Below are 12,012 nucleotides of genomic sequence, written 5' to 3' on the forward strand. Positions count from 1 at the left end.
CACATACCGCATGGCTGTGCTTGTCTGGATGCGGCCCCTGAATATTGGCAGGGATCAAACCTAGGGCTTTGAGCTCCAAAATTACAAGCCTCTACCAGCTACACTATATAACTAACATAATGTGTAGGGAACAAACTCTTGTCCTAAATCTGAGTCAGTTACTAGTGGAGACATGAAGACCTGCAGCCTGACCAGTGCCGCACAGAGGGGAGGATCACCTTGGATCTGCTTGAGATGCATCTGTGGATGCATGACAAGGTGCGGTTGGCCTTCCTAACTACATCCCCACATTGCCGGCCCATGTTCATCTTGGCATCAATGATGACTCCAAGGTCCTTTTCTGCCTCTGCACTGATGAGAAGGGAGTTCTCCAGCCTGTAGGTATGGTGCTGGTTCTTCCTCTAAGCATAACCTCCGCCACTGGCCCCTCGTGGACATGTGTCAGGATAATTCTCTCAAAAAGCTTACCCAGGATTCAGGTAAGACTAACTGGCCTATAGTTTCCCAGGTCCTCCTTCCTCACTTTTTTGAAGATGGGAACCACGTTGGCCCTCTTCCAGTCCTCTGGCACCACACCAGAGCACCACGAGTGCTCGTAAAGCCGTGCCAGGGGTCCTGCAATGACCTCAGCTAATTCCCTCAGCACTCTGGGGTGGAGATCATCTGGACCAGCTGATTTAAATACATCCAGTCCCTCCAGAAGTTCCCTGACTAGAACCTCACTGACCCTTTGCCTAGGTGTGCCTCCCCTTGGGCCTGAGGGGGACTGATCCAGTCCCTGCTCAGGAAAATGGAGGCAAAGAAGTCGTTAAATAGTTAGGTTTGTCGTCTGGTGTGACGACCAGTTTTCCTAGCATGTCTTTTAGGGGCCATACATTACCTGGAACCTTCTTTTTGCCCCTATGTATTTAAAAAAGGGTTTCTTGTTGTCCTTGATCCGGGAAGCGAGTCCCAGTTCCATCCCCGCCTTGGCTTTCCTGACCACCCCTCTGCAGCCCCAAGCAACCGCAATATAGTCCTCCCTGGTAATGGCCCCTCCCTTCCGTTGGGTGTATGCCTCCCTTTTAGCTAGGAGACATTCCCGGATGCTTATGGTGAGCCATGGGGGCTTTTGCGCCCTCCTGCCCCCTTTGATCAGTGTTGGGATTACCTCCCTTTGGGCTTGGAGGATCGTCTCCTTAAGGAGTGAACACTCCTCTTGGACACCTGACTCCCCTCCCCTCTGGGACCTCAGTGCCTCTCTGACTATTCTCCTTAGCTCATCGAAGTCTGCACTCCTGAAATCTAGGGCTGCTGCCTTGCTGTAGGCCTTTGTCACCTTGTGCTGGATGGTGAATTCCAGCAGGCGATGATCGCTGTCTCCCAGATGTTCGAGCACCTGCAGCCCCCTCACCAGGTCGTTACCCTGGCCAGCACCAGGTCCAACAAGGCGTCTCCCCTGGTGGGACTGTGCACCTCCTGGGTTAAATGGTGGTCCATGTTCACTAAGTCTCATTGAGTTACTAAGGTGCTTGCTTGCAGAACTAGGGTATTAATGTGTGTCCAAAGGGTAAATGTAAAAGCATGTAAAAGTAAGTATTTCTTGAGGAAGGAGATTACCATCAGCTGCTGGGTATCAGTCTGAAGCCACAGCTCTGAGCTCAAGATGAGCCCAAAATAAGGCCAAGGCAGTGGTGATGGCTTACCTGGGATAATGTATCCATTTCTGGGCTCACACTTCAAGAACGATGTAGACTGATTGGAAAGAGTGACAAAAATGATTGGAGGCCAGGGAAACATGACTTATGAGGAAAGTCTTCAAGAACTAGGGTTATTTGGTCTGAAGAAGACTGAAATGGGATTTGATAGCTTTCCTCAAATACTTGAAGAAAGACACAAAGAGGGTGAAAATAGACTTTTCTCTGTGGCTATAAGGGACAGAAGTAGGAGCAATGACCTCAAACTACAGCAGAAGAAATTTAGTTGGAGATTAGGAAATACTTTGTAACTGTGAGGGTGGACAAGCATTGGAACAGGCTGCCTAGAAAAGTTGCAGTATTTCCGTACTTGGAAGTTTTCAAGAGCAGATTAGACAGATACTTGGCTGGGGTGGTTTATTCAGGGATGATCCTGCCTTGAGCAAGAGGCTGACCTAGATGATTTCATGAGGTCACTTCCAGCCATACTGTACTATGATCCTATGAGTTGGAAAAGCCTTTCCTACTGGAAAATAACAGTTAATTCATGCTCAGCTTATTCAAACAAACAGTTCTACAGACACAAAAAGCAAAATCTAGCATCCTTTACTTGGTGTTATAGTACTTTATGTATATGAAAATAGGAACACTTAACACACTGTATTGGCCAGAGGAAAAAGGTTAGCACTGAACCCGACCAGTAGGAAGTGTCAGAGGGCAGAGTATGCCTGAAATCCACCCTCGGCCCCCAACTTAGGTGCCTGATTTCAGCCCTTATTATATGCCTATGTGAGAGTAGTTTTACAGTTCAAAATGCACTCTTGTACATCCCATTGGTACGGACTTCTTTAATTTGTGATTTTACAGAAGCCATAAAATCCATGACTGCAAAATCAACTGAAAAAAACCCTTAAAAATAAAATGCTGGCTCCCCAGTGGGAGCCAGCGGTCCTCGCTGTCTCACTGTGCCTAGGAAGGGAAGGCGCCAGCTGGTTGGTCAGCACAAAAGCCAGCCAGTAACCAAGATGGCCTCTTCATCCTTCCTTCCCTCGGTGGCGTCTCCAAGCAGCGATGAGGTGTGGGGTTGAACAAAGGGTGTCTATTAGCCAAGATGGTGGCCACTCCCTTGTCCATTCTCCCCTCCTTCTTCCCCCGCCCCCCTGACCTCTGGAAATCAGTGACATGGGGCAGGGCTCATGCAATCAGCTCTTCACACCATGACCAAACCACAAAAAATCTTTTATCGTGCTCTAAATTAAGTAGGTCCCTACCCATGGAGTATAGATGCCTGGCTCATCACTTTCTTTTAAAGCCTGATCAGAGGCCTCACCCAGGAAGTGGGAGGCCTCTGTTTTAGGCCATCCTAAGCCTAAGGGAATTTAAATACATATGTCCCACTTCCAAGGAGTGTCCTAGCCATTAAGCTAAAATCAAAGCTCGCTTTAGCTCCTATTGAAGCCATGCCACAGTTCAGCCAAGAATCAAGATCAGTCAGGGGGTAGAGAACAGTGTTTACTTTCATTTTCTGTTGCAGCACTGTGGGCCTCAGAAAACGGCTTGGCGGGCCACGTGGCGGCCCACGGGCCGTATGTTGGACAAGCCTTTACTAGATGCTCTCATGGACCCAGAGTGACAGACTTTCATCTTCAGCTCCCTCTGTGCAAAAACGAAGTTTATTTCCTACCTATGAGGACTTTTTACCATCTTGTATCATCTACAATTTTCTCAGAGCCTGATGAAGGGACTTTGATCCCAAAAGCTTGGAGAAAAGGACAATTTTCTTGCCATTTTCTAGTTAGTCTAATAAAAGGTATCAATTTGGAACTAAGAGTTCTAGTTTTTTGTAAGACCTTACTATGGAGTTTTTTCATGCACAGCAGCACACATGTAGATGTTGACCTGGCTGACCAGGGCATGAGGGTTCTTCAGTGCAGGGGCTGCCTGCTGGCTAGCTGGTACTGAAGTACCCTCATGCCTCATCCAGTCCCTCTGCAGCACATTGAGCCCAGTTGGAGCGGCCCCGGGCTGGCAGGCCTGGGGCCCAGTGGCCCCATGTGCTGCACATGAGTAAACTGTGGAGCTGATTGCTCCGGATTTAATTGTTCCTAGGCACACATTCACACCTGGGAGCAAAAAACTCTGGAGCAATCAGGTCTGGAGTTTAATTCATGTACATTAATAGCACACGTAGATGTGCCCACTGAGAATTGTTTTGCTTAAAGATTTCATTTCAGTGGAGTTAGACCAGGGAAGAACTTGGCACAGTTTGTTCTTGACTATATTATAATTATCTAAAAGCAAACTCTTAACAAATTCCAACTTAGCCTCTTATTTTCATACCAAGAATCATTGTCCTGAAAATAATGCCTTACTGATAGGGAATCCTGCAGGGACATTTTGAAAAAAAATCACAAATCTCTATGGACTACACAAAATCTCAAATAGACTGAACAATAATGTTTTTTGTTTTTTTGGTTTTTAAAAATGGGCTTTCTCTTTAGCTGGTATAAATCGGCTTGACAATTTTTTACAGAAGGTGATGAATACATGCAAGCTTATACCACCTGAAAATGAAATTCATATTAAGGCCATTGCTTCATTCAAATATATATGTAGCCCTTTTCCAATTTTTTTTCTGCAAAAATGTTATAACTCTCTGCTATGAGACAGAGTAAGTATTGATATCTAAACAAAACTATTAGAAATCATGTTATGAATAACATTGGAAACAAACATTTGTGGGAGGGAGGCTTATGGTTAAAACGCCTTCACGAAGTAATGCTACGCTGTGGTAGCTATCTGGTATTTTGCTGAGTAGCAAAAGAAGGAAAATGATTAAGCAGCTTGGCATTCAGGTTCTTTGACCTGTTAAATACTGATGAATGCCAGAGGGTTCACAGCACAGCAATAAAACAAGGTCATGTAATGCTGTAGGAAATGTTTATGTTAACTTAAAAAGTACATTAGGCTGACTTACATATGCTTCAGGGTGGGTTACATCAAAACTAAAGAAGCAGCCCAAAATTACTGATGGAGGCTTCTAGAGAGGTGTGCCTTTAAGGCTGATAATTAAAAATGCTTACTAAATAACATTTTAAAATTAAAAACAGAGCTTAGAGGGGAATTACTGGCTCTGCTCGAACTAGTAAGAGTTTTGCCATTGATTGCAATATGTCTTAGATTTCACCCAAAATCTTAATCCCAGAAAGTGTGGATGACATGTTCAGGTAATCTTCAGAACACAAAAAGCTCCTCCTATTTTGATCCTATCTAAAATAAATCATCCCCAAACATTTATTTAAAGGAGCTCTGACTACAAATCCAGTGGATACTTGTTAAAGAAAATTCATTAAATTAGTGGCACACCCTTAATCTTCTTTCCTTTTCACAGAATAGGGCCAGAACAGCAGTGTATAATTCTTTTTCACTCAAGGCCTCATCTCATGTTTTTTCTACTGCAGAAATTTCTCCTAAAATAGCACTACTGCTAGAAGAATATTACTGCTAAAATCATCCTCTCTTTCTTACTAAAACACATCAACGGGTGTTCCTCCACTGGCTTCCCTTTATTCTTAGAATCTTTGCAACAAATAGTACACATTCCCCCTAACTTCTAATGTGAATTTGACACAAGAAAGCAAACAGAGCCTCTACGTGTCCCATAATAAAGAAAACTTGGCCAATTCTTTGCTGTTAGTTTGCTTGTATGTTGGACTCACATATATTACTTCTGTATCTTTAGAATGAATATAGTCAGTTAGTCAGTGTAAGGACATATGTTCATATGTCTGTATTTATACAAAACCCACTACAATCCCCATTTGGACCTTTGGCTACTGCCATAATAGAAAAGCCACAATAGCCCTAATAATTTAAATCAGTCTCTTGGTCACTGGTTAGTAGGCTATGAATGCTGCAAAGTATTGAGGGCAAGAGTGGGAGGCAGGGAAAAAGAGACAGAGTGACATAAATTGTATCCTTTCTGGATTGTTTAAAAGCTGTGGCTAGTCCTGAGGTAGAAAGCTTGAAATGGCTTTTGGAAGATATCTGTGGACAAACAGTTTCAAAGCTGAATTCTCAGAAATACTTGACTGGCTATATAACAGTGAAACTTGGAGCTACAGTGTTTACTAGTTGGAAAATAATTACTATATTAAATGTTTGTATTTTTATGTAGCCTTTAGATAACAAAATAGCTACAGTTACAGATATATATAATTCCATTTATAACTGAAAGTAGTGCAACCCTTGTTTAAATAGTGGTCTGTATGACCAGCTACTGGTATTTTTACTGGCTGAGCTTTTAATGTTGGTTCAGATTGAATATTCTTTCAGTGAAGACTTTTTTTCTCACAAAACAGTTCAATTATAAATGGAGCGTTACTGTATCTAGAGTTGCAGATTCAGTGCTTCTCTGATTAGAACAAATCAGGATTTACATACTACAGTATAAGGGTGCCTAGACACTTTTAGGGGCTGCATTTTAACTCATGGCAATTTATACAAAACGTCATGAGTTAGAGCCCTGCAACCCAACAGATGTTTGCCTGTTGTGTCAAGGGAGCTGAAGTCTGCCTGCACTGGCCCGGGCCAAAGGCAGGGGCACTCCAGCAGCTTCCAAGGAGGCTGTCAAACTGCCCCTCTCCCCAGCTCTGGCCACCCTGGGGCTGTCAGCAGGGGAGGGAGGGGGATGGTAAGGGAGTAGCATGCAGCTGCTGGCTGGACCTTGCCTGCCCAGAGCTGGAGATGAGGTAGCATGGGGTGGAATGCAGCCCCCTCAGCTCATGGGCCTCCCCAGCTACCCTGGCTGGGGCACTGGGGGCAGTCAAACCGGGCTAAAGAGGCTCCCTTCTCCCATCTCCCACCTGGACTTCTTGACAGTAGCACTACCAACTGCTGGCTCAGCTTTCCCGTGGCTGGAGCTCGGCTTTGGGCAGGATGGAACTGAACTCCCTCATCTCGCAAGCCCAGCCTGGCTCCCCCCAGTACTCCAGCCAGGGTAGCTGGGGTGGGGCGGGGGCAACAAGGCAAGGGTACTCCATTCCACCACCACCCCCCATCTCCAGCACTTGGCAGGCAAAGCCCAATTGGCAGCTCTGTGCCACTTTCCCCTCCCCTACTCAGAGCCCTGGAAAGAAGCAGAAAGTTAACTCTTGATGGAACACAAGTTCCCTAAGGCACTCTGCTCTATAGTGTCTGTCTTCAGCTAATACCTCATTTATGGAGGCTTAATTTTTCATGTGATCAGACATTTTGAGTGTTCAGCTATGCATGTGTGTTATGTCATGGCTGTAGAGTGCTTTCAGGGGGCTGATCACATGAAAAGTGTAACTTGTGTAAGTGCCCTAAGTGACACTACTCTAACTGCACTTGATAGGCCAGGGCTGGACTTGATGGCCCAAGACACTGTTTCCAGTCTGATGTTCCTATGTTCCTTGTAGTTGTAGATTGTTGAATCTTCTGTAATTAAAAAGTGAGATCAGAAATCATTATTGAATAATTGGCCACTTTTTCTAAGTGTCTGATATACAATATATATGTAGTATAAATCAGAACAGTTTCATGAGAATGCATTAAGGATGGTTCTGCAGACTTATTCAGACCATACCCCTCCAGGAGTTTCTCCTATGGACTATTGCCTGTATCAAGTGTGTAGGACTGTGCCCAGATGAATCATGATCAATGCATCATAAGAACTTTCTTTTGGATGGAAAGTATGATAGGGTAAACAAAAGCAGTGGGGAAATTCAAGCCCAGTCTATAGTTTTGTACCATATATAAATCTAGTTTAAAAACAGCTCAGAAGGAGAATAACAATAATCCAGCTTGCAAGTGGTAAGTATGAATTAGAAAGCACTCAACCCAGCCAATGTTATCTTTTAAATTAGCTTGGATGAGTAAATCATCTTAAATTTATTGTGTTTCATCCACAGATGAACTGGTGAGGGAAAATCCCTGGTTCTAGAGGCTGCAGTTTCCATGTTCACAATGTTATTAATAAAATACCTGGGTGTCTCTGCTGGTAGTATTATATTTGGCAGCTGCTTTTGAAACCCTTGATCATGAGGTAGTCTTAACAGAGGCCTTCATGGGAGTGAATGGACTCGTTCTTCATGCGCTTCATTCTCATCTCTCAGAGAGGGCAGTTTTGGGCATTTCCTCCTATTCCTGAAGAACTCAAGTACGGGATGTCACAGGCGTTCTGTCACCCCTTTTGTTTAGCATGTCTGTTCGCAAGGTAGGAGGAGGAGAAGGAGTACATCTCTGTCTTGTCTGTCTCTGTCTCTACTGTTTGATTTGGATGATGTAATTCAGTTTTTTAACCAATGTCAACTTTGGGGCATGTATGAGAATAGGTTAGCTGATCCTCAGCTCATCTCAGTAGGAGGTGATGATATTGGGGAAGCACGAGGAGATGGTGGAGATAATATTGCTCCTTTGACTGAAAGAATGTGTCTGCCATAAGTAAATGCTGTTTGCCATTTGGGGTGTGATTTAAGACCCCTAGTTTCTGTCTGATAATCCTATTAGACCAATAATCTATTCTATTTTTTACCATTTGGATCTGTCTGGAAGTTTGCAACTTTTTCTTTCAGGTGTGGACATTGTCACTGTTACCTGTGGTTTTGTTGCCTCAAAATTAAATTATTGCAATGTATTCTACAAGGATGTGTGTCATTAAATCATTTAATTACTGCATACATAGGTTCGCTTATGGATTGGGTCATCTTGCTGGGAGTACATAAGCCCAATGATCTAGGATTTACTGTGCCTGCCCCTTGTTCTTTGTATGAGTTTAAAGTGTTGGTAATAACCTGTGAAATTATAAATGGGCATGGACTGCCTTTCCTAAAGAACCACCTCTCTCCCACTACCTTAGCTTCAGTCTCAAGTGGCACTCAAACTAGAGCCTCCTAGAAGAGAGGCTTTAGGACTTGGACTGGTTCCTCTGGCTCCGTTGGTCTTGGAGTTAGCCTCACCTTAGCTTGATATTGATCACATTCCAAGCATTCTGCAAAAGACTTGGAGAAGGCTGAGGGTATGTTTGATGATTAAGGTGATTTTCTGGTGAACTCCTGTGGAAGCAGTGTAAAGTCTGCTGTAAGTTAATGTAATCCTATTTATTGTATGATTATATTACAGTGTCTAAAACTTTGGATCGATATTTTTATTTTTCTAATCTCAACAAAAAAAAAATAATAAACCCTGAATGCCTTCCTCCCACACCCGACCCAGAATCAGTTAAAAAAAAATCTGTTCTCTTCTTTTCCCAGATGTCTAGTATCTGCCGGACAGCAGTACATGCTGGAGTGGTTCCCAACCAAGGAGGCTATGTTGATGTTATGCCAGTAGACAAAAGGAAGATGTACATTGCCTCCTTTCAGAATGGAATATTTTCAGAAAGGTATGAAGCCAAGTTTAAAAATCTCTTGTTTAACCTTCACCTAGTTATACATTCCATCATTTACAATCTTGCATTATATCTCTTTGTATTGGAAGCTGTGCTTGGAAGCTAAATGAATGGACTAACATGGGTGATTTACCAGGCTTGTGTAACAGTTACAGTGACTGTGGAGAAGCTGTGGTACCAGAACTGCCTGTCTCCTCTAAGCTTGTAAATCGCAACCCTAAAAAGCTGCTTATAAGTTAAAATAACTCCCTTGTTTATTGATCCTGGCACAAATAATCTAATATTTGATAAGGAAATAACTTTTACTTTCTTAAGGGTTTTTTAGATTAGTGATTCATTCAGGTCCTAACTGGTAAGTAGGGTTTGGAAAAGCCAGATCCTACTTGCTGTTTATGGCACAGCTCTTAATTCTTATGGTGTGGGCAGAGGAAGGTTTGTAGCCGTTTCAAAAGGGGAACGTTTCATCTACTTGTGGTATGTAAGTGAGCTGAGATTTATTCAAATGCAGCAGATTTACTGCACCTTTAACACTGTTTCATCCAGGATTAAAGTTAGAATGGGTTTGCTGCATTTGAATAGCTTACAACTCATTCATATATAACAGAGGTTTCCAACCACCAATACCAGGCCACGAAGCGTTGGCTGTTGGGTCATGGCATGAACCCCTCTCTCAGATGGACCCTGTCTGTCCACGTGGACGAGTGGCTTCCGGGGCGTGTGGGGTTAAAGGGGGGGCGGGTGGAGCAGCCCCAGGAAGGAGGTAACCAGCTCCCTGTGCCCCTCCCTGCTCCCGTGCAGTTCCGCGGGAAAAAAAGGTTGGGAATCACTGACATAGAACAACTAAAACTTACCAGTTGCTGGCCTTTTACAAGTTCACCCTCTGAAAGGGCTCCAAGCAGTTGTGTGTTCACAGAATTAATTTTTTGAAGATCCTTTTTCCTTGAATTGGTGAGCATGGTTCTCAAATGACATTGGCCATAGATTAATGTAAATTCCCATTTTAGCTTTTCATGTTATTTGATTGTTTTTAATAATGATTTCTCTAAGATGAATAGTGTGTATTGGAGAGTCTTTTAAAATATTTTTCATTATGAAGTACCTGCTATCAAGTTGATGGTGATGGTGTCTGCCTGTGCTTTCTAGTTCTAGGAGCTTTTTCTAGGTTCTAACAGAAAAAAATTGGTACTGTCTGTACAAAATCCATGGTGCATACTATACAGTACTGCAAAGCTAATGTTCTTGTCGTTGTTTTTGAAGTTGCAGACAGCAGACCAAATCAACCCTTAGCAGAGAATTATTCATGCAAAGAAACAGAATCTTCCTCAGGGAAGTCACACAGTTGGGTTTTGATCTTTAGCTCAGGGAGGGGCTTGGCTCTGTAAACTTAATGGGAAGCTGATGTCAGGAGACCTACAGCAGGTGGAACCATTTCCTAAGAAACTCAGTGGGTGCGTTGACACATGCGCCTAACTGCACAATTGTTACTGCGCATTCATTTAGTACTTATATTTTTTTGAGTAAAGTTTTTCAATATTAGCTTTGTTTCTGAATTTAAATATTTATTTTAGGTAATATGGGGTATTTTTCTTAGGGCAGAAAGTTCTAACATTCTAATAAATTAAACCAAACCTAATGTCATTCAACTGAGTGCAAGAACAAGGTAGGAAACATGGCAGTAGTTTCAAGAGGAATAAAAGTAGGCCTGTTCTCAAGATTCTTTAAAAAGTACCCACATAAGTCACATAGCAAAATAAACCCTGAAGATGCATTGTTGATACTTCACAGTTTCGGAGGACTACCTTCAGATCAGAATTTTCCAGACTGGGGCCCATGTGTCTAATCAGTGTCTTAAAAATAATGTCTGGGATTTTTTTTTTCTTCAGTTTGCAGAATCCTCCAGGAGGCAAGGCTTTCAGAATATTTGCTGTTGTTTGAGTCCAGTGAGAGAGAAATCCAGACTAAAACCAGAGCACTTGGAAAAGATTAAAGATTACTTTGTGTACTTTCTAAAGTTTGTATAAAGCTGTAACTTTATTGTACAGAAGGTATCAACTATTATCTGCCAAAAAATCAATTACCTATAACCTGAATGGAAAAAAAAATCTGTAAAATGAAACATGGGAGAAAAATGCATTTGGAATGCTGTAATGATATATAACAAGGTTTTGAATCCTGTGTTAAATATTGCTATATTTTCTTAGCAGTTACTCCTATACAGTTAATACAAAGCTCATAAATTATCTAAATTTTCTTATCTGAATATATTATTGTATGGTGCTTTATACATGCCACTAACAATAATCTTTAAACTATGCCAGAGATTTTAAATCCACTGTACATAAAAAATAGCCATCCTTATAAACTGATGCAATAACGTAATACTTTTTTTGTTTTACTAGCATACAATTATTAATCATGCCCCTGCAAAAGGAAAGTTGGAATGTTTAAAATTTTATACCAATTTTTATTCTAATAGCAATTTAAAAAAAATTGGAAATGGAGAAAAGTCCTGGGACAGATGAAAATATGATCCTTTAAACAGACCATTTACATTTTCTTTATTTTCAAAATTCAATTTTTTTAAATGTTATTGGATGTTGCTAACTTGTTTAGAATGAATAATCACTCACCAAGGGCCTGCTTGCCAAGCATATTTTCTGTACCAACCTCCTAGTGGACTTAATAGTCACCTAAATACTTGTGAGGATCTAGGCCCCAAAAGACCATTTTCACATTGAGAGATGTAAAATGAAAGCTAAGGATTATGCTCTTGATTCTGCAAACATACATGTGGTTTATAGAGCCATGTGACTGGCTTTAATTGACTTCAAGTCATGCATAAATATTTGTAGGTTTGATGCCTTAAATGTTACAAAATATCCGTATACTATGCATAGATTTGAGGGTGAATTGTTAACACAATGA

General features: G+C 42.0%; 1 protein-coding gene across 1 annotated transcript in view; it reads left to right on the forward strand.

Annotated features, from left to right (window-relative positions):
- The window catches only part of CRISPLD1 (cysteine rich secretory protein LCCL domain containing 1), a 78,822-nt gene extending 67,703 nt beyond the window's left edge, over positions 1–11,119 (forward strand). The window contains exons 13-14 of the mRNA XM_019527820.1: positions 8,951–9,081; positions 10,971–11,119. Coding sequence (XP_019383365.1) covers positions 8,951–9,081; positions 10,971–11,022 — 183 coding nt within the window. The 3' untranslated portion in view covers positions 11,023–11,119. The remainder of the gene's footprint in view (positions 1–8,950; positions 9,082–10,970) is intronic.
- Positions 11,120–12,012: the final 893 nt, after the last annotated feature.

The sequence above is a fragment of the Gavialis gangeticus genome, unplaced genomic scaffold (genome assembly GCF_001723915.1).
Source record: "Gavialis gangeticus isolate Ggan-Ray unplaced genomic scaffold, GavGan_comp1, whole genome shotgun sequence".
NCBI classification, from domain to species: domain Eukaryota; kingdom Metazoa; phylum Chordata; order Crocodylia; family Gavialidae; genus Gavialis; species Gavialis gangeticus.